Source organism: Amaranthus tricolor, chromosome 13 (genome assembly GCF_026212465.1).
Source record: "Amaranthus tricolor cultivar Red isolate AtriRed21 chromosome 13, ASM2621246v1, whole genome shotgun sequence".
Lineage (NCBI taxonomy): Eukaryota > Viridiplantae > Streptophyta > Magnoliopsida > Caryophyllales > Amaranthaceae > Amaranthus > Amaranthus tricolor.
In genome coordinates this window covers 12,975,867-13,000,414 of record NC_080059.1, presented here as the reverse complement: position 1 = coordinate 13,000,414, position 24,548 = coordinate 12,975,867, and the positions used below count along the sequence as shown (strand labels likewise).

General features: G+C 31.4%; 1 protein-coding gene across 1 annotated transcript; it reads right to left on the bottom strand.

Annotated features, from left to right (window-relative positions):
* Nucleotides 1–5,221: 5,221 nt before the first annotated feature.
* On the bottom strand, nt 5,222–5,939 carry LOC130798078 (protein SMALL AUXIN UP-REGULATED RNA 12-like). Its single transcript, XM_057660939.1, has one exon. The coding sequence runs from the start codon at nt 5,852–5,854 to the stop codon at nt 5,546–5,548; it is 309 nt and encodes a 102-aa protein (XP_057516922.1). The 5' UTR covers nt 5,855–5,939; the 3' UTR covers nt 5,222–5,545.
* Between the last annotated feature and the right edge of the window lie 18,609 nt (nt 5,940–24,548).

The following is a 24,548-nucleotide window of genomic DNA, read 5'->3' as shown; positions in this document are numbered from 1 at the left end:
ATAATTACGATGGCTAAAAAGACGTTAAATACGTATTTTTTGAGATCTATTGATGAGTTTTAGGGTTCAAGTGATATACTCAATATGTTGAGATACTTTGAAAACTAAAATTTTATTTGAAATGAATTCTAACATTGATATTACTCTAAAAATTGATATTAAATCTGTCAAAACGGGTCGGTTTCCGGTCGGGTCATTTTCGGTCGGGTAATTATTGGGTCGGTCATGTTTCGGATTAAGTCGCTTTCGGGTCGGTCGGGTCGGGTCCCGGGTTCATTTTCGGGTCGGATCAAATTTTCCCAGGTCTAATTATAAGTGTTCCCATTAGAGATGTTCTAAAGAGTAGTACTTGTAAGGGGTAAAATTCAAGTTGCAACTAATCAACAACGTTATTTGCGTGAAATTTAGAAAGTCCTAACCATAAACATTGAGAGAAGGTGTTGAAGTTATGTCCTGCCTGCCACATCGCCTCTTAGACCACAAGCTACTCTACTTCTTCGTTTTTATGAAGGATTAAAAGCACGATTTTGAACTACTGAATTTTAATGTCATTAATCATAATGTAATGATAATATTTAGATAGTACTATTTTGTGTTGTTAATTCTTGCGCTAATGATTAATCAATCATTAACATGTACTCAGCAATGGTCAGTAGTTGAAGATATGCATTGATCATTCATACGATTGATTGAACAAAGCAAAGTTTACTAAACAAAAACGAAAGATATACGAGGAATTAGAAGGAGAGCAAAAAAAAGGTATTACCGAGAAAGAGAGAAGGAGAGATTTTCTGAATGCATTATTATTTTTAATTAATCTATCTAATACATGAATACAAAACTACCTTATATACAAGCTTAGGTGAATTCTGTTATAACAGAATCTTAGCTAACAAACTTTTGCTAAGTCTATTTTTTTTTTTTTGTGGCTGTAGGTGCAGTAATCTCAACATGTGTCAATAATTTTACAAAATCGTTGATCACACAAAAATATTTTAAATTAATTACATCTACATTAATTTTATTAATTAATATTTTTTTTTTGTCATTTAAGGAAATAATTCGTACTACTTTACAATATTTTCTAATATAGTAATATACCCATAAAATTTTAATATTTCCATACTTTTAAAACTTTTGTGCTATTTGTGTACCAATATATAAGACTAAGTACATATTCACCATACTTATTAGTTATTATTAAGTTTCATTGACTTCAACCAAAACTAATTTGAATATATTTTTTATGCTAAAATTATTTACTCCCTTTATTTCTTTTTCCTTTTGAGTATGCTGGTCATTTTCACATTCTATTCGATACAGTAAATAAATTCTTAATATTTTTATTTGTGCATTATAAAAATTTATAAAAAAGTTACTAATAATCAATTTTCATTGAAACAAATTAAACAAAATCTTACTTGAATATACTTCCTTTTTAACAAAAAATTAGCCCCAATATAAATAGTGTAAAAATCAAGAAAAATGAGTAAAACCATTAAAAGTTACTTCATAATTTATTGGTAAGCAGGAGAATGCGTCGATTAGATGAAAAAGTAAACTAACTGTGTAGATGTATAATAAATAAAAATTAGTCACGACAAAATAAAAAGATAAATTTAATGGGACAAACTTAAAAGAAAAAGGGACAAATTTTTTGAGACAAAGAGAGCACCTAATAATTCGTATGCTCACTTCTATTCACCTCAAATGTCATTTCCTTTTACACGTTTGATAGTGTATTGATTCAAGGTTATTATTTATAATTGTGCATTATTAGAAATTATAAAAAAATAATATTAATTAAATTTACAATACTATAATATTAGTAATACAAATCATAATTGATTTCTAGTAAAACAATATGATCACCTAAAATTAATAAAATATATCTAATCTTCATAATTAGTCCTATTAGTATTTTGTTAGTAGTCTTGATTAGAGGTGTTCAATGGAGTGGGTCGACCTAAAGGGTCAAGGGTCATGTCACGTTTTAATGGGTCATTAGCAGGTCGGGTCAATAATGGGGCGGGTCATCAACGGGCCTTAGTGTAAAGAGTCGGGTCGAGCCGGGTCAGATAATTATAAGTATTAATTGCGAAAAAAGTTTACTACTTTTTTGCTAAATATTTTAAATGATGTTATTATATACATAAGTGAGTTGATCCAACGGGCCATAAAGTATAATAAAAAAAATATTTTATGAACGTTAAAAAAAGAGTCAAAATGGGTCGGATATAAACAGGTTTTGACCCGCCCTGACCCATTTAACATTTGAGATGACCCGGCCCGACCCGGCCCATTTAAAATTTTCCCCGATCCGGCCCATTGAACACCTTTAGTCTTGATCAAAGAACTTCTTTCACCTAGGAAGTACTACCTTGCATTGATTCAAATTACCAAGAGAACAATGACACCATGAATAAAGAAATTCTAGTTCATGAATGTGTATACACCTCCAATTCAACATCATTGACAATGACACATTGTGTAAAGATTACAAAAATCGAAGATTTATCAAACCTTTGGACAGTCTTCAATCTCTTCTTAAAAAACAAGAAAACGTTGAGTGAAATGATTATTAACTTTATGGCCACGTTAGTATTGGGATAAATAACAATAAATCACTAAAAAAGTAAAGTTATTGGAGTAGAAAATTATGAGAATATTGTTATTGTTAAAAATAAAAAAAATATGAAGATGAAAAAAATAGAAGAATTAGAGCCTTTGCTTTTGAGGTTAAATATTTACCATAGTGAGATTGAAGAAAAATATTTATCTTTTTCTCCCACAAAATAAGGTTAATTATCGTTCTTTACTTTTATTTTACTCATATCGTCATATTCTTTATCCTTCATCTACCTTTTCAAATTCAACTCCACCTACTTTCATTTGTATAGTTCGACATTTATTCTTCCATTAAACATTTACCCTCAATACACACATGCCCTATAAATGAATTTTGATATATTAAAATTGGGGAAATTAGGGATCACTTGAAGACATAGTCCATCCAATTTAATTTAGTTATACCATTTTGTTAAGCATGTTTGCCAATGTACTAATTCAATCAAAAAAAATCTCTAATTACATGAATAAAAACTATATAAATTTAATATTAATAAATTTATATTGAGACGCAACAAATAAAATATCACTAAAATGTTTTTTAAAAATTATATATTAATAAAAATAAAAATAAATAGTGGTGGATAAATGATGTAAGAAACAAACGAGACAAAAAATTGAAATAGAGTGTTACGTTCTATTAAAATCTTGAACTATTTTTTAAAATGGATATCCTACATAGTAAACACCAACTATTGTAAAAGGTGAGTGATAGCAATTCTTAAAAGTTTTTCCACAAATAGCACTCAACTCTTGGAAAATTAACTACGGTAACTGTAACACCCCGGCCTCTCGGACCACTGGTGACTACTCTTGGAGACTGTAGCTAGCCCCACAAACGAACACAAGTCTTTCCAGCGCACTTTGGCCTCACTTGTGCGCACCCGGGAAAACTTCCCAGGAGGTCACCCATCCTAAAATTGCTCTCCACCAAGCACGCTTAACTGTGGAGTTCTTAGCAAATGGGCTCCCTAGAAAATAAAATACACCTTCTTAATATGAGTAGTCTATCAATCCTTTTCAAGCTAAATGTGGGGTATTACAGTAGCATTATAGAGGTAAAAATGTTTAATTTTCATAAAATTTTGGTAAAAGTCATAAATACCCCTAATAAATCTCAAATGTAAAACCTTTGATTTCACTAAAATAAAAAAATCTATGGTCACGATCAAAGTTGTTCAAATGTGACCCGACTCGAAAATTCGAACCAAAATCGAAAGTTAACGACCCGAAAATATATTTCTTCTTTAGGTTTATCGAACCCACATTATCCGAACCGAAGTTGCGCCCGAACCGATTTACAACCGAAAATCGTAAAATCGAACCCGAACTGCGACCGATTTTTATAATCGACATATAACCGTTAACCGATATTACCCGAATCTAATAGTGACCAACCCGAGTCATACCCGACCCGAATCATTCTCAAAACCGAAGTTGATCTGGCTAAAACCGACTTAACTTGAACGAATTTTTAATAACCAATTTTTAACATAGAGGTATGATCGACTCATATTCAATCATCTTATTAGTTAATCTAATAAAGTAAATTAAATTTTATACATATATGGTTTCATAAATTTAGAGTTAATATTTAATCATCATGGTCAATGTTTATTTAACTATTTTTAATCAATTTAGATGTAAAATGATAAAAATTTAATTTTATTTTACAGTCAAACAAGTAAAAGTAACAAAGTAATAATCACTAACTGATTTGCATTTTAACTATTTTGCCATAACTAAGGGGAATCTTATTATCAATTAAAAAATGTCTAACAACTTAATCTGATATTGACTCGATCTATATTAATTAGTAATTCGTAGCCGAATTCTACTGGAAAATAATACCCGAACCCGATCTGTACCCGGTAAAATCGAACCAATTATTAACCAATGACAGTCCGAGACAGATTGATTACTCGACACGAACTTTAACCGACATCGAACCGATGCTAACCCGATAGCTCAAATAACTGATCTTCAATCGAACCGTGACTAACCGACCTGACCCGAGTGTGACCCGCCGTAACACGCATCCGAAAAATAACCGATCCGAAATACAACTGAACCGAATGACACCCGTTCGAAACCGACCCGATCACCCGAATGACCACCTCTAGTAACGATTGAGCCAAAAACATATAGTTGTAAAAGTAACTATGTTACACAGAAAAGTAACTATGATATAAATTTTTAGAATGTTCTTGCTTTATAACATAGTATTCTTTATATATATATATATATATATATATATATATATATATATATATATATATATATATATATATATATATATATATATATATATATATATATATAGATATAGAGTAATAAAACAAAATCAAACAAAAATTCTTCTCATCTTTTTTGTTTTAAAATCCTTTTTATTTAATCATATTCATATATATATATATATATATATATATATATATATATATATATATATATATATATATATATATATATATATATATATATATATATATATATATATATATATATATATATGAACAAATTCACAAGGTATAATTAGATCAACACCTAAAATTATGAAATTAAAATTATTATCAACTCTAAAAGCGTACCACTATGAAATCTTTGGAGTTAGAGTAAAAGACAAAGAAAAACAAGTAAAAGAGACTAAAGAGTAGCCAAGAGTAGTTAACCAATCATAATTAATAATATACGTACTTCATGTCATTAATTAACAGTTTTAACATAATAACTACCAATCAATTTTCTCACCGGGTAACATTCGACCACCGTGAGATATATATTAATTTTTTTATGTGATTAAAACTAAATAAATATACAAAATTTCTCCCAAAACCCATGAAAACAAAAAAAAAAAAAAAAAAAAATTCTCCAAATGGGTTTCTAACCTTACCTTTAATAAGGCATCAAGAGCTGCTTATTATAATAAAAGCATGGAAGTAATAAGAGATTCAAAGAGATGTTGATCACAAGGGATAGTAAGACCCATTTGATGACAGAAACCGAATTCTTGTTCAGACTGATTAAGTAAAGTTTGAAACTGTGGTGTGTTTAGTAATGAAATAGGAACAATGTATCTTGTTCTATTATCTCCTACATAAACTGCAAAATGCCCTTTTGGAACATCTTCTGGCTCATATCCTTGTTTTTTGCCTAGACTTGAACATCTTTTTAGTATTTGTTTTAGTACTGCTGTTTGTGGTAATTTTGCTGATTTTTTGATTGCCATTATTTTCTTTTTTTAATGTGTTTGGAGTGAAGTTTTATTAAGGAAAAAAAAGAGAGGGAATTGATGGTTTTTGGGAGGATTTGTGTAGTTGTGTTTTGCATAGAAAAAGGAAGGGGAAAAGGGAGTATTTAAACAAGATGAGAGAGACTGAAAACAGGATCATGTGGGGTTGTGGGGGCAAAGGGAAGACCATGGGTGCTTTGAGGCCGTTACTAGTATTTTGATGTAGTTTCTTCAACTGATTTTTATTTTGATTACTCAAATATTCATGATTCTTTGATTATTGAATTATAATTGACTCATTAATTAATTAAGAGAAAGTCTTGTATTGACTTAACATACACAAATAACAAAAAGTATGAATTGTAAGAGGTGTTAATAATGTAGTACTGTTTTTTAAAGTAATAATAATAATAATGTAGAACTTATAAACTCAAATTCTTGTTTGAGACAGTTTCTTTGAGTAACCATTTTTAATTGGGTCAGTTTATTATATATTTTTTGAAATATTGTAAATAGGAATAAAGATTGATGTAAATAGACATTTACGATATTGAAAGTAAGCATTAAGAATACGATAGTTAAGGAATAAAGATAATGTAAGTAGGTATTAAGAGTATGGTAAATAGACATTAATCTTTAATGAGTTGGACTTAAGATACGTCTCTCAAAGAGACGGCCTCTCTACAAACTAGCTGAGGTATAAATACGTTAGTGTGCACAATGTTTATATTAGACTTATTATTATATAATAATGTTCAACTAACCCTTTAAATTTTGTCCTAGTTTAAAACCATATATTTAATGGCATTGGGCCATTGGATTAATGTAATAAAATGTAGTAGGGTGTGTTTTTATTTTTGGTTGGTTATTAGTCAAAGAATACAATAAAACTACATGTAGACGAAAAACTGTTGCAGTAGAGAAATAATTCTAATAAAAATAGCTAATCATGAGAGTCAGAAGGCCTAATTTTTTAGGCTCAAAATTTTCAAAAATCTGAAATGAACATAAGGTAACGGTAGATTTTTTTCAATAAAAATCATTTAGGTTTTTTGTTAGAGTAGTTGGCTTTATTTAAAGCCAATCATCATATTTATTAAATCTAACTATCAATTATTTATAAATTTTTATATGAGAGGGTCTCATATTAAGACTAAATTTTTATTGAGCTAATACAACATACACTTACTTGTCTTAAAATGACCACTTATAGTTTGAAGATGATTACTTTTTATAATTTTAAATTGAACACTTATAATTTTAATTTTACAAATTAAAAAATAAGCAGATTATATAGGTTCGTTTAATGGTGAGACGAATCAAAATAAAATCGTAACACACAAATGATACTCTTACCCTTTTAAAAATGGGCGGGAGAAATATAGTCAAAAAAACCAAGCGTTACATTATTTATAAAAAGGTGATTTGTTGCACTGCTTAAAGACATGATGGACCCTTTTGTTAGGAATTTGGCTATACTATCAAAAATTGGTTAGTAGTAACATCTCCATTTGTTTTGGGCAAAGTTGGATTAGTTAACGTGATGTTTGGAATCTTGTTGGACTCTAGTTACATTAGTTCTTGAACCATTGTTAATTTCACTTGAAATCAATGGTTCTCAATCAAGTAATCATTCATTTATCATATATGACCTAAAAATTTAAACCTTTTTAAAACTTAAATGTTATATCACATCAATATTTTAAAAATAGGGTTCAATTATTCAACATTTAACAAGTGTGATAAATAATTTTCATATTTCATAAATTAAAATGAAGTTTTAATTTGAAAGAGACGAAAAACTAATTAGAAAAACATACCATATTGTGGTAGATGATATATGGTCATCCAACTATTGCTTCTACTTCTATACTCATATTACTTTGGAAAAATTACCGTTAATAATATAATATTTTTGTTAATTTTCCTATAATAATATCAATTATTGATTAACCATAAATAATACCAATTTAGGAGAGTATTTTTCTAAAATAATACCAACTTTTGTTTATTAATCAATATACCAATTTTTTTTATCTTATAATCATCTATAATTTGATTTTTAACTTATTAGGAATTTTTTAGAAAAATACCCCTTTAAATTTGTAATATTCATGATTAATCAATAGTTAGTATTATTATAAGAAAATTAACTAATTATATTATTAACCGTAATTTTTCACATTAATTTTCCATGTACGTTATTTTATCATGTGACGACACGGAAGCCTACTTTCATCCATGTACATTTGTACAATCAATTTAAATATGAAAATATAGAAGTAATATATGGTCATGGATGTATCATTCTTCATATTTTGTTGTTCCCATTGATAATTACTTCTATGTAGAAAATTTAAAGTTGAAAGTTGAAAATATTAAAATATATTGTATAAATTGTCATTTAAGATGGTCTAAAATTTTTTTTGGGCTATTTTACTAAAAAAAATTAATCAAAATATTTATCATTACAATAAAATTAATTTTACGCGATATAAGATTTAGTAAATGACATTAAAAAATTTGTCACTGATTTATATTTTAAAATATATTGCACATATGTAATTATTACTATAGTCTATAATGACATTTATGAGAAATGTCACTAGATCTCGTATCGTGAAAAGCTTTAGTATGATATTTTATTATGCTGCCAAATAATTTAATAAATGTCACTAAATTCACTATATACCATTAAAAGTAAAATTATGTGTCATTAAATATATCTCATAAAAAGTAAATTATGTTGTAGTATATTTTCGTAATTCAAATAGTACTCACTTTAAGTTATTTAATATTTAACACGTTATTTTGAATGTTAAAATTAACAATTTAGATAGTAAAACAATGTCATTAATTGTTTTAATGAGTTAATTTTGACGTGTCCACCATAAGATACTCTCATACAAGTAAGTCTGGTTAAAGCTGACCCGACTTGGTAATTTGGCCTAAATCTTATCTTAAATCAGGGGTTTGCATTGATAAGACTTTTGACCCAATTAATTAAATGGATCAACTAACCTTATTAGTTTATTAATTGGATTAGATATTAAATTTTTAAACCTGAAAAAAAAAAACCTTTATAACCTTTTAATTAAAGAAGTTAATTTCAATAAGTATAACCTGATTTAATTTATTTAATATCTTTCTATTTAATTTCATAATAAATACAAAAAAAAAAAAAACAACTCATTGCATGTCAATGTCAAAAATCATAAAATGAAAATTAAAAACTCAAAATGAATGTAATGGGTCGAAATCAGGTGGACCTAATCTATTGCATGTCAATTCGGAGTTGTGATTTTCGATCCAACTAACTAAACAGATAAGGCTTGGATCAAGGGTTTTTGACCTACTTATATAAGATCCAATCCCAAACTCGATCCAAATTGATTTCTTTTAACTAACCTACATAAAAGTTACTCAATATTTTGTGAATTTAAAAAAACAATTCGAAAATTATCTTAAAAAAAATAAATCATTATATGACCGGCAAATTTTACGTAGGTTTTTATGATAGGGTTTGATTGTCATTCGAAATAGAGTCGTTAGCTTAGTTTTTAGTTTTTAAGAAAGGGAATGAAATGTAGAGGATTCCATGTATGCAAACAGTAAATAGTAGAATGAGATAGAGGACCAATTCTATCGAGAGAGGTTTTATTGATTCAATAGAATGCTCCCCTTCATTCTGTTTGTTTTAATTTTATTTTAATTAGTTTTGTAATGCTCTAGGTAATTTTTATATTTTAATAATTTTTATAATTTTAATATTTTTTATAATTTTAATATGCTTAATAAATGAAAGAAAAACAATATTAAGTTTTCTCAATACTGTTCGACACAATTTTGAAGTTTCTAGGTAGGGTATGTTCTTTTTCTCCCCCCCCCCCTATATTCTCTATGGGAGCAATTTAGCTTCTACAATCTTCCGTTGATCACAACTTCCAAATATAATGTTCCTAGGGTAAATGAATCATTTGTTATTAGTTATTCCATGTTTCACCAATTTTCTATAATTTACTTTTGAAATACAATATTGAAGTACTCACTATTACTCACATGTAATTTGTTTTGCATGGGAAATATAGGAAAAAAATATGCCACTTTATAAACTTGAGGAATAACTGCTATTTAAAGAAGGTCATTCAGGTCATCAGATCTAGGGATGCAGGCGGGGCGGGTCTAATAGGAGACCCGCCCCATCCCCGCCCCATCGGGGCGGGGATGGGTCCCGGTTTGATGGGTCATGGGGCGGGTACGGGTATAAAATTCATACCCATCGCGGGGATGAGGATGGGGATGGGTTTTAGGTGATACCCGCCCCGCCTAACGAAATGTACAAATTTTGAGAATTGGGATACCCTAAATTATTTTTCAAATTTCTGAAAACCTTGAATTATTTTCAAATTTTTTTAAAAACTTTAAAAACCCCGTTTTTATATTTCTTTTAAGGTCTAAGATCATGTTTTTTAGAGTAAGGTTTATAATCATGTTTTGTCTATTTTTTATCCTTTTTTCTCAATAAAATTTGTTTATATTCATTACGAGTTGTGTAGAGGTAGGCGATATTAAGTGATGATTAGATGGGGATTTGAAAATAAATATGTGACACAGATGGGTATTAAGCGGGGATTTGACGGGTGGTGGGGCGGGTAAAATGGGTATTAGACGGGGATGGATACCCAGATGGGGATGGGGATGGGGATGGTATTAGGTACAAACCCATCGGGGCGGGGACGGGGAAAAAAATTATACCCGCCGCGGGGATGGGGAAGGGGAAAAAAATTATACCCGCCGCGGGGATGGGGATGGGGATGGGGATTGATTTACCAGATGGGGATGGTATTAGGTACAAACCCATCGGGGCGGGGACGGGGAAAAAAATTATACCCGCCGCGGGGATGGGGATGGGGATGGGGATTGATTTACCAGATGGGGATGGGGATGGTAACGCCAATACCCGCCCCGCCCCGCCCCGTTTGCATCCCTAATCAAATCGATTTCGGGTTAGGTATATCGAGTCGGTTCAAAATCGGGTTTTGCGTCTACATTAATTTTCACATAATTATAAATTCATTTTTAAGTCAGGTTAAATCAAGTTTAGTTATAAAATTGAGTAAAAATTGTTAAGTCATCGAGTCTGTTTTGAACACTTCTACTCCTATTATGCTATTATCTAGTTCGTTTTAGTACAAATGCTCCTTTGGATTTATATGTAGGTTACCTTTTCTCCTACTTATTTGGGTTGTCCAGACTCATATACTAAAATCTAACTTGGTATCAGAGTCCGATTTATTGTTGGGCCTTTATAACTGGACATTCAATCTTACCACTTGTTAAAGAGCCTTAAATTGGATGTTCATTATCAATGAGGTTTGTAACCCTTCTAGTGGGCTAAAATTCTAAGGATATTCACATGTGAGGGGGAATGTTAGAGTTGCCATTGTTATTCCAGACTGTCTCTTGAGATACGTCTCTTAGTTCCAGCCCATTAAACCTTAATACCCACATATTGCATTTTTAATGTCTACTTACATTATCTTAATGCCTACTTATAACATACTTAATGCACATCGAAAAAGTACTTAAAATGCCTACTTATAATATTCTTAAATGCCTACCGAGAAACTTAGTCTACTAGTCTACTTACCATATCCTTAATGCTTACTTTTAATATCTTTAATAACTACTTATAGTATACTTAACGCCCATCGAGTAAGTACTTAAGTACTTACAATATTCTAAATGTCTACACCGAGAAACTTAGTCTACTAGCCTACTTACCATATCCTTAAAGCCTACTTTTAATATCTTTAATTCCTACTTACAGTATACTTAACGCCCATCGAATAAATATTTAAGTACTTACAATATTCTCAAGGTATACCAGAAAAATTACTTTATATTTTCCTTTTTGGGCCAGCTCAATTAGAGAGGTCTCTTAAAGAGACCGTCTCTCACAAGAATTTGTGTTGTTATTCACATGTATGTCATGTAGGGCTGGCAAAGGCTGACCCGACCTGCTAATCTGATCTGAAACTGACCCGAAATTAGCGGGTTTGGGTTTAGATTTTTGACCCAATTAATTAAATGGGTCAACCTGACCTGATCTATTTTTTAAATAGGTTAGATTCAGGTTGAATATTTAAACCCGAAAAAAACCTGTTAACCCATTTATTAAATGGATCAGTCAGGTCAGATCGACCCATATTATCTGATATTAACCTATTAATATTTAATCTAAAACTCATTCTCACATAAAAAATATATAAAAAAAATTTGTTGGGGCCCAAGTATATAACTCATTCTCATAAATAAACCCTAAAAATTTGTTGAACCCAGCGTGCGGCGCTTCTTCAGAAGCTTTTCTTCTGCCTTCTTGGCTTCTTGAGTTCTTATGTTTCTGTTCTCTCTGTCTTCTTCAATTTTCTTAGTTCTTACTACCATCAAGTCCTGAATGCCAAAATTCAAGGTAAGAATTATTTCCTTTTCTCATTCTTTTATTTTTGTAGTTTGATTTTTTTGATTTTTTTTGTGTTCAATTTGTTCTGATTTTTTTTTTGTGTTCGATTTTTTCGATTGTTTTTGTGTTCGATTTTACTGTTCATTGCTCTTACTGCTATTTTCATTGTTCTTACTTCTTACTGTCATCTTTAATTCTTCATAATGATTTTTGGTTTGTGTTTGTCTTTTTTTGTGTTCGATTTTTTCGATGAGCTTTGTGGGTTGGTAATGAAGATTAAAGTTGAAGAACAAGAAGACATATCTTGCCCTAGTCCAAGTCCAAGTTTCAATCAACATGAATTCAGCTCAAAAGCATCTTCCTCAGCCACCATATTTTAGATTATCATGATTTGTAGAAATTAATTATGATGCTTTTGGTTTTGGCTTGTCAACTTAACAATTTGTTGTAATATTTTGCTTGTTATGAATATGATGGTTGAACTTTGAAGCATGTTTATTATAAAATGTGAATATAATATATGGGTCAAATGATCTAAAATATATGGGTTCAATGACCTGAAAAAATCGAATATAATCAAACAAAAAAAAGCAGGTTAAATGGGTCCCGACCTGCTACAAATCAGGTCGGGGTTTTAATTTTTGACCCATTTAATTAAACAGGTCGGGTTCAGGTTAAGAGTCTATTGACCCATTTATATATGACCCGAACCTGAAAATGACCCAACCCGAAAATTGTCATCCCATATCAGAGAAAGAGAAGAAAATACGACACTTTATAAACTTGAATAGTAACTCCTACTACCACCGATTTGTTTTTAGTATTGAATCACTTTTGAGTTTATTTGTGAGTTAGCTCTTTTCCTCCTTATTTGAATTATCGAGACCTATTTTTAGAATGTAACGAATATTCTTAAGTAAACATGTATGGAGGAAGTGAAGTCTACGAAGCTAGTAAAAGTATCAAGTACAAAGTCCACAATTGGGCAGACATACTTGCATTAATGGTGGTCCACGAAATCAAGAATAGAATCAAGCAATGAAGTTACTTACAAATAAAGTATGATCAATTCCAATCCACTTCTTTTTAGGTGGCTCTTCTTTCTTCTCTAATCCTTTTCTGAGTTATTATAGAATAACTCATGCATGTACTACATCAATGCTTGTGCATTTCAAACTAATTTAGGAAACCTAACCTTGTTTAAGCCATACATGCATCGTAATTAGTATAAGATCCCGGGTTCAAATTTTTGCAACGTAGTAAATAAAATTATACGGTAACGAAATTGTGATCAGAATTCATTTTATGATTAAATGTTTTTTACATGAGAATGACACATGCTAAATTTCATAAAACTTTACAGTACAAATTGTTTCCGTTACCAACATTTAGTTTCAATAACCAAATGAGTCGTTAAAGTTGTAAAGAGGGATGTCGCCTTAGTAATTAGGCACCTTTCTGTACAAATATTATCTTTCCCCATGCCCTACAATCCAGGGGAGACGATCTAATAGCATTTTCCTAGTCCTCAGTGCCAGTGGTAGTATATTTTTGGATGTAGGGAGTTATGGGATGACTCAAAGATATATAAATGTAAGCATTGTATTACTACTCTATGCAAGCTAAGACAAGGCATATACATACCGTATTGTTATCGACTTGGTACCTTTTATCAAACATTGCAGTTGCCAATTGTGAGTTACTAGATATATCTAAGATATTTCTGTTAAGGAATCATCTCAATAAAATGTTTTAGCTGATGGGTAAGGCCTCAAGATATGTTATATGCTTAACACTTTCCCACGTACGAGAGCCCTTTTGGGCTAGAAGTGTGGATGTGCACACTGAATATTCCACTTTAAATGATTGGTGGTTGAGATTTGAACCCGTGACTTCTTGTCAGGTTGGCTTCTAATACCATGCAAGATCTGATGTCTTATTATTTAAATACAAATTTTTAAATGAGATTGTCTCATAGTGTAACTAATTCTATCGGGCTAACTAATGTAAAAAGGTAAAGGTAAAGGACTATTCCAGTATACCGCACAAGGCAGGGTCCGGGTGGGGTTTTTTTTTTCCTGAAAGAGAAGGACATACCGTACCCGATACCCTCAAAGAGGGAGTAAAGAGGGATGTGCGCAGTCAAGAAACCTCCCAGGTGATACCTGCGTCCGGTAGGGGTCAAACCCCACGCCTTCTGCTCCACATGCAAATGCTCTATCCATTGAGCCACAAGCGCTTTTGGTCTAATATAGGGCCAACCAATGTACATTTAATATATTAAAAGTGACAAATTATTATATGAGACGATCTTACCGAGAGACGCTCCTTATACAAGGGTTAAATAGCCCATCTAATATATATTATGAGAATATAGACGTTTTCTTTGACGTCTCACCGAGAGACGGCCTTTCACAAAAGTAGCTCTTAAAAGTGATCAATTACAATTTTAAAGTGATCAACTAGAGAAATGAGGTAATTATATGAGTCCGTCTCATATGAACGGTCTCATACAAAACGAATTGAATTATAAAACAGTTTTAATTAGAACTTTAAGCAATGAGTATTGAATACGCATAATTAAGGGTCAATTGAATATAGATATCAACATTAAGTAATAAAAAATAATTATTTAGGCAATTTGTAAAAGTAATATAATTGTAAATTGTTCTTTACAATTATATTCAAGAATATAATATTTAAGGAATATAATATTTAAGTGTATTATATTTCGTATCAAAAATATTAAGTGAATAAGATCTTCTATTGGCTATTTTACCTCGAAAGGAGATCTTAAAAATTATACTCAAGGTATCACACTCATCCTTATACTTAAAAAGAAAGATTTGAAACCATACCTAAAAAGAAGATGTGGTCAAAGAGTACATTAACTCAAGAAACATGTGCAATGAAAAGCAAAGGACAACACAAGACAAAAAAAACGGGTTAAGGCAATAAAGATAAAATAAAGGTTAATAACATAATAAAGAAATATAAAAACAATCATAAAGGGCATAACAATAGGTAAGATAGGTAATATAGGTATAAGTGTATGTAACTATCCGAGGTTAAGGACAAAGATACGAAGCCTCCAACTAGTTTTATTTAAAGTCAAGTCTTTAAAGAGGTGCAACTCGCTCATGTCATTCCAAATTTGCTCCTCAAACGTTTTCTTGGGCCTATCGCGACATCTCTTTCTATCAGCCGTGATGATTCCACCTTTCTCATAGGGTCGTCAGTGGGCTTCCTTTATATATGCCCAAACCATCTCAATATACATTCACACATTTTTAGAGAGATAGGTGCAACCCTTAGTCTCTCTTTCATAATCTAGTACCTAATTTTATCTGTCTTAATGTGTTCACACATACACCTTAATATTCACATCTCTGCTACATCTTTATTTTCCTCCTTGGTAATAAAGCACATATTTGTGTGTTCACTCTGATTAGAATCCTAATCACTCGAGGAGTCCTCTCCTTAATTCAAGTTGCAATCATGTCCTTCTTTTCGTAGTCTAGCCCTTTGAATCATATTTCTTTTTGTCAAAATATATTTTCATTTTAGTTTCATGATAGTCCTTGATAAAATAATCTCCTGAACCACATTTATAACAAGTCAATGAATTATTTTTTGAAGATTGGTTAGTATAGTAACCCTAGGAGTCTTAAAAGACCTAGAGTACTCTTTTTTCTTGTGTCCGACAAATCTTTTAGTTTTCTACATCCTACCTAGTCTATTAGTAGCACTAGTGGAAAAAAATGTATCTGCTGCGTATCATTTGCTGCGGTTTTATTTAGACACAGCATTAAATAGCAAAAAAAAAAACAAACAAAAACATATATCAAATGCTGCGGTTTCACTAATGCCCGCAGCAAATAAGTTGGTATATGCTACGGTTTTCCCATTGCCCGCAGCAATTAATTGAAGATTCACTGTATATGCTGCGGTTTTTCTTAGCCCGCAACAAATAAGCATTAAAAAATCCCGCCTTTTAACGTTATACCCTTAAACCCACACGAAGAATTTTCATAAAACACTCAAAAATGACTACTACTGTTTCATAAAACATCTTCTTCTTCACGTTGCTACGTACTGTGTTCTTCTTCAAGTTCCATTGTCTTCTTCAAGTGCCATTGTCTTCTTCAATTTCGCATACTGTCTTCTTGTTCAACCCACGCATACACTGCTACTGTCTTATTCTTCAAGTTCGTTCTTCTTCTTCAAGCTCGTTCTTCTTCTTCAAGTTCTTTAAACCCACACGAATAACCCACGAACATTTCAAAATAAACCCACCATTTTCGCTCCTTCCTTCAAAAATCCACCATTATTGCTTCCTTCAAAAACCCACGAAATAAGGGCTTATTCTTGTTCTTCGTCAAGGTATTATTTTTTCAAGCTTAAATTTAAGTTCTTCAAATTTCATTATGTTTTGGGGAATTAGTTTATTTTATACTAATTTTGATTTTGTTTTTCATTGTAGGTTGCATAATCAGATTTAAAAAAAACATTATCATATCTATTTACCAAGGTATGTATTGTATATTTGAATGTTAATATGTAGTTGTATATTATTAGTTTCTTAATTATTTTGATTTATGTGTATTTGGTTAAAGAAAAATGGTTTTTTTTGGTTATGTATGTTTTGTAATTAAAATATACATAATTTGAATACTTTAAATAATATAAAGGTTATATAGGGTTAAATAGGGTTAATTTTGGTTAATTAATTTTGTTTCATGCCAAGTTTCATTAATTTTGTTTCATGGGATAAGTATCTATGTTAAAAGTTGTGTATTAATTTTGTTTTGAATTAATTAATCACACTAATTAAGATGACAAAAGATCAATCTTGGATGTATGGAAGCATTGAATCGTCAGAATTTATTGATGGCGTATTAGAATTTTGTAGTATTGCGGTTGAACATCAAGTTAGGACGGGGGAGTTGGTTTTTATTGTCCATGTGTCACTTGTGGCAATGTATCAAAGGTAGATAGTGTTGATATCCTCAAGGAGCACATACTTCGACGTGGGTTTAGGCCTCAATATCATATTTGGGTTTGGCATGGTGAGGAGGGAGTTTACAAAGAGAAAAGTGTTGTTGAGGACGTCAATAATGTGGTTGATGTAAATGAGGATGTAGTAGATCATGTTGATGGGTATGAGACAGACGAAGAGAATGTCGATGAGGATGTGGATCGTGTTAATGAGATGATGGAGGGAGTCGTGGATGAGTTAGGAAAACGTCCTCGTGTTTTTGACTTGTTGACAGAGGCTTCTCAAAATCCTTTCTACCCTGGATGTACAAAGTTCACCAAACTAACAGCAGTGTTGACAACTTTCAACATTAAGTCAAAGTTCAATTGGAGTGGCGCTAGTTTCACAATGTTATTAGAAGCGTTAGGTGAGATGCTTCCTGAGGGAAATGAACTTCCAAAGTCGATATATTATGCCAAAAAGCTCATGTGTCCTTTCGGCTTAGAGTACCAAAAGATTCATGCGTGTCCGAATGATTGTGTGTTGTATCGGAATGAAAACGAGAACTTAGAAGAGTGTCCTAAGTGTGGGTTATCGCGCTACAAGTGTAAAGAGGCTCGAGATGCTAAAGGGCCCCCGGCTAAGGTATTGTGGTATCTTCCAATAATACCTAGATTCAAGCGCTTGTTTTCTATAAAGAAAGATGCGTTAAATTTGAGGTGGCATGCAGATAGGGTGAAGACAGGTCACTTGCTCACACATCCATCTGATTCTCCGGAGTGGAAGAGTATTGATAGGTTGCATAAGAATTTTGGGGATGAGGTTCGTAATTTAAGGCTCGAACTGTGTACGGATGGAATGAACCCATTCGGCAATCTTAGTTCTCAACATAGTACATGGCCGGTACTGTTAGTAATCTACAATTTGCCACCTTGGTTGTGTATGAAGCGTAAGTACATTATGCTTTCGCTTCTGATCCAGAGCCACATTACCAAAATGGACAGCAGTAAAGGTACACAACACTATTCGATTTTATGGGTTTTTAAGCTTTTTTTGGACTTTCGCGCATAAAGTAGCTCAAACTTGGTTTGTTTTGCACGAAACTTGGAACACAAAACTATTTGGTATATATTATTTACAATTCTAACCACTTCAACACAATAATATCGACCAAATAGTGTTGTGTGCCAAGTTTCGTGCAAAACAAACCAAGTTTGAGCTACTTTATGCGCGAAAGTGCCAAAAAAGCTTAAAAACCCAAAATATCGCAACTTAGCACGTAATTTCTAGCATATGACTATTATTTTCAATTCTAACCACTTCAACACAATAATATATACTCCCTCCGTTCCTTTTTGATCTTCCACATTACTATAACGGGTAGTTTCAAAAGTTCTTCCACTTTAGAATACTTTCTATTTTTAGAAAGTTTTTATCTCACTTTTACCCCTTAAAATCCCCCTTTTCTTTTAATGTACCAATTTTCTTTTATTTATAATTATTTTCTCTCTCATACTTCCAATACAATCATTATTTCACACTACTATTTAATTAAAATAATACCCACTACAACCTCATACTTCCAATACAATCATTACTTCCCACTATAATATAATTAAAATAATACCCACTACCACCAAAGATTCTCTTTTTCTTAATCTTTGTGAAATACCCAAATAGGAAGAACAAATAGGAACGGAGGGAGTACCAAATAGTGTTGTGTGCCATGTTTCTTGCAAAACAAACCAAGTTTGAACTATTTTATGCGCGAAAGTGCCAAAAAAGCTTAAAAACTCATAAAATCGCAACTTGGCACGTAATTTCTAGCATATGACTATTATTTTCAATTGTAACCACTTCAACACAATAATATATACCAAATAGTGTTGTGTGCCAAGTTTCGTGCAAAACAAACCAAGTTTGAGCTACTTTATGCGCGAAAGTCCAAAAAAAGCTTAAAAACCCATAAAATCGCAACTTAGCACGTAATTTCTTGCATATGAATATTTATTTCAATTCTTACCACTTCAACACAATAATATATGCCAAATAGTGTTGTGTGCCATGTTTCTTGCAAAACAAACCAAGTTTGAGCAACTTTATGAGCGAAAGTCCAAAAAAAGCTTAAAAACCCATAAAATTGCAACTTAGCACGTAATTTCTAGCATATGACTATTATTGTCAATTCTAACCACTTCAACACAATAATATATGCCAAATAGTATTGTGTGCCAAGTTTCGTGCAAAACAAACTTAGTTTGAGTTACTTTATGCGCGAAAGTCCAAAAAAAGCTTTAAAACCCATAAAATCGCAACTTAGCACGTAATTTCTAGCATATGACTATTATTTGCAATTCTAACCACTTCAACACAATAATATATACCAAATAGTGTTGTGTGCCAAGTTTCTTGCAAAACAAACCAAGTTTGAGCTACTTTATGCGCGAAAGTCCAAAAAAAAGCTTAAAAACACATAAAATCAAATAGTGTTGTGTACCTTTACTGTTGTCCATTTCGGAAATGTGGCTCTGGATATAGATCCCATTTCTCCACGCACTTTATTCATTGTGCTGAAACACATGGGAAAAGTATAACTATATATATATATATATATATATATATATATATATATATATATATATATATATATATATATATATATATATATATATATATATATATATAACACTTAAATAAATGAAAATTAGTAAAATTTATAAAATTACGTACGCATTTAAGAAGGCTTTGAATTTTGTGTTGCGAGACGGGCTTTGAGGTTTTTATAATGAGTTGAAGACGTGCACAATGTTCGTTAAAGGACATATGACCAAAAGTATCCAATGCAAACTACAAACGCAAATTTAAAATCAACAAATTAGAGATTATGTGAACTTAAAAATCAAAAGATAAGTTCAATTTCAAAAATAAAACTTATTCTTCCACATGTGGAGCCAGAATGAACGTGTGTTTAGATGCAAGGGAATTATTCAAAGCAGTCTCAATGTATGCTTTTGATGTCATCTAGATCATTTACGCTTTTAGTACCCGAAATCGACTCAGGACAAAACCATCCAATTTTTATTGGAGATTCGCAAGAATTTAGCTCCTCGTAAGCCGCACTAAACTCACGAATAAGAAAATTTTGTCAGTAATTCGGTTGTTAATATAATTAAACGAAAATGCCTAAATTGTAAGATAATGAACATCACCTCATGTAGACATGGATAAGAGCTACATTCAACATTTCTCCTCTCAAAAATTGCCCAATGTCACTAGGACTAATAATTACAAATGGGCTCTCAACAAAGCAGAATTGTTCCTTCTGCAGGGTTAGAACGATTGGGTCCTCCTCACGCAGGCGAGATGCACATGTGTGCAGCCATTTGCAATCTTGAGAAAGATCTTTTAGCTCCGCATCAATCAAAATTGGAGTGATTGCCATCGACTTTGACCCAGCCGACACCTTTGATGAGGAACCGATCTCTCTCCTAGAGCCCTTTGGACTCTTTTGCTATTTCAATTTATACAAATAAATTAGTGTAAGCATGCAATTAAAAAAAATAAATAAGATACAAATGATTATTATCATGGTAGTGAATCAGATCCAAGCATATAGCTATGTGACGAAACTACCTAGGGCGTCTGATTGTTTTTGTGGGTTTGAAGATGAGATTGCAATGGCTTAGCAAGGTGAGATTTCAATGGGTTTTCGTGGGTTTTTTGTGGGTTAGAAAAAGAACAAGAAAGAATAAGAACAACAAGAACAAGCAAAATGAAAATTTTCCAGGTTTTGAAGGTTGAAGAACAAGGCCATAAAGGTTTTCGTGGGTTCCGTAGGTTGAAGATGAAATAAAAATGAAAATTTTAGAGGGCTATTCTGCTTTACATAAGGCGGGATTTTGAACAAAAAAAATTTAATAGTATAATGAGTTATATGCTTTGGTTCTTGAAAACCGGCAGCATATACTATACATTTTTGTTTTTCCTACTACTTATATGCTATGTCTTTAGAAAACCGCAACATATATGACGCAGCATATAAGCTTTTTTCCACTAGTAATTGAGTTATCAATTTACCAACTAAATTAGTCTTTTAAGGTCTTGAGCTTCCTCGATTCCAATGACCATACGACCCCATATTGTGTTTGCAAGGAATCTTAGGATCTAGCGGACTTTCTCATTTTTTTTCTATCTTGCCGAGAAAATTAATATTGTTTACAATAATTGTGAACTTAATGAATATGTCATTCACACCTTTATTTGGTTGCATTGCAAACAATTCATATTGCTGAAGCCAGATGCTCATCTTGGTCTCTTGTGCTTGAGATGTCCCCTCATAGGCGACTACTAGTTTCTCCCATAATTTCTTAGCACTAGTACACAAGGAGATAATTTCAAACTCATCAGGATGTAGACCACAATACAGTAAGTTCATGGCTCGATAATTTTTGGCAACTTTGTTCAGGTCATCTTGATTCATTTTTTTCTTATTCTTTAGAACATCCTTATCGTCAGTATTTTTCTTCATGGGAACATATGGAACATGTTGAATAATATGCCATGACTCAAGATCTAGACTTATGATAAATGTTTTCATCAAGCAGAACCAATGGACAAAACTATCTTCAGTAAACGTGGGTGGATGGTTGATAAAACTTCCTCGAGTTAATCCCCTTTAATAACATTCATGCTCGATAGTGTTTTAAATCTAAAGTGAGATCCAACTCTGATACCAGTTAAAAGATCGATTTCAATGCTTTGAAATACACTAAAAGGGATGAATATAGCATTATACTTTTTGGTAGTTTTTCATTTTTCACTCCTAACATTTAAGTCAGGAGTCTTTATTACTTTTGACGGAATTAAAATTCTTGAAAAGAAATGTGGAAATAAAATAAAGAATTTGAAAAGACGGTACCATGAGAATTTACTTCAAAGGGTCAAAGAAGCCATCCTCAAATTTGAAAAATTCACTCTGACACATCTAGCGAGATCTAAGAACCCAATCCTTAAATTTCGCCACCCTTTTCATTTTATCGCCACCCTCCGAGGAAATTACGTATTTTTCCCTGGATTTTCAAAAAATTACAATTTTGCCATTGGACTTAAAATTTCCTATATATACCACAATCTCACTAAAATTTTTCTTACCGCACTTAAAAACCAACTTACAAAAGCAAATTATTGGAGAAAAAACTAAGTTCAATCCGCAAACAATTAATCGAGGTAATTTTTTTGAATGTAATTAATTTAAATTTACAAACGAAAAAAAATATACATATATATAAATTGAACCGCCCAGATCTGGGCGATTCAATTAAATTTTTATTTTTTTTCGTTTGTTTTTGAATAATTACTATAATTTTTAATTATATTATTATTTTTATTTTTATTACTCTTATTATTATTAATTTTATTATTATTGTTATTATTGTTGTGATTGTTATTATTTTTATTATTAAATATATATTTATGTTTTGATTTTTAATTTATTAATGTAAATATGTTTGTTATAATTACTGTTATTTTTTATATTTTTAATAACTTTTTTATATTATTTTTATTATTATTGTTATTATTGTTGGTTTTTTTTAATTTTTCGAATGCAAATTATTAAAATTTTTTTAAAAAGAAAAATTTAAAATGAATCGCCCAAATCTGGGCGATTGGACCCCGGTTGAATCGTCATTTTTGGGCGATTGAACAGGGGTCCAATCGCCCAGATCTGGGCGATTCATCTTAATATTTTTTTTTCGTTTCCTTTTGATAATTATTATTATTTTTTTTTAATTTTATTATTGTTGTTATTATTATTATTATTATTATTATTATTATTACTGTTATTATTATAAATTTTTTATTATTTTTGTGATTGTTATTATTTTTATTATTAAATTATTATTTTTCTTTTAATTTATTAATTTATTATTTTAAATATGTTTATTATAATTAATATTATTATTATTATTAATAAACTTTGTATGTTGTCTTGAAAATTATTTTTATTATTGGTGTTGTTTGGTTTTTTTTCCTTTTTTTCCATTTTTTGTTTTTTAGAATTATTATTATTTTTTTTATTTATATTATTATTATTATTATTATTATTATTATTATTATTATTATTATTATTATTATTATTATTATTATTATTATTGTTATTCTTATTATTTTTACTATTATATTATTATTATAGTGGTTGTTATTATTATTATTGTGATTATATTATCCTTTAATTTTATTTTACATTATTTTTTTTGTTATTAGTGTTATGATTATTGTTATTATTTGTGTTATTATTGTTATGATTATTATTAATGTTATTATTATTGTTAATGTTGTTATTATTTTTATGATTATTGTCAATTTAGAAAATTAATATTGTTTTTTGTTCATGTGTTTAATGTAACGTAATGTTTGATTATGTTCATTTATCATTAATATTTAATGAAATTGTCAAAAATTGTAGTAAATGGCAGGTAATCAAGGAAAAGGAAAGGGTTTTTTTAGATAATTGTTGAGAGGTAATAGTTTTAAGCCTACCTTACTCAGAGGGGACACGCATGAGAGGGGGAAACGGGTTCTGCTAGGAAGGCTAGGCAGGTTGAGGCTGCCAGACACAGTATTGCCCAAAGGTCAAGTGCTCTAGACCTAGTCCGAACTCCTCTTGATGACCAGTCTAGCAGCATCCAAGAGTAGTCGGGGGGTTTCTAGTGATGATGATAATGATGCTGATGATGTTCAATACGAAGCTCCTGATTCTCGCCCATTGGACTGGACTGTTGTTCGGGGGCCCAACGGGAGATTCGCACGTGGCCGCTCTAGTTCTTCTGTCGCATCTGAGCGCGCAGGACGTAGTTTCGTCGATAATGAGCCGCCACGAGAGAGCAGGCCATCATAGCCCACTAACACGGACTAGTTAGTCACTTCGCCCCAGCCCGGAGGGCCGACAGATATGTGACTGATCCCTAGCTATGGCGGGCACATAGCTAAACTTATTTTTTACGGCTCCGAGCGTACGCCTCCGATTCTGGATTGCCGTATTAGGAAGAGGTCGGTGGAGTCCATCATCCGACTGAGGGATATGTCCGATGCGCTAAACCATGTTCTACCTGCCACTTCCCTCGGCCGACTACCGGACGTTATGCACCAGCACATCGACTGTGCTTTGATATCGGCGTTTGTGGAAAGGTGACAGCCGGATACGAACACCTTCCACATGCCATGGGGGGAAATGACGATTATGTTGCACG

What these genes read in the sequence shown, in the direction of transcription:
- LOC130798078 (XM_057660939.1), bottom strand. Translation starts at nt 5,854, where the DNA reads ATGGCAATCAAAAAATCAGCAAAATTACCACAAACAGCAGTACTAAAA.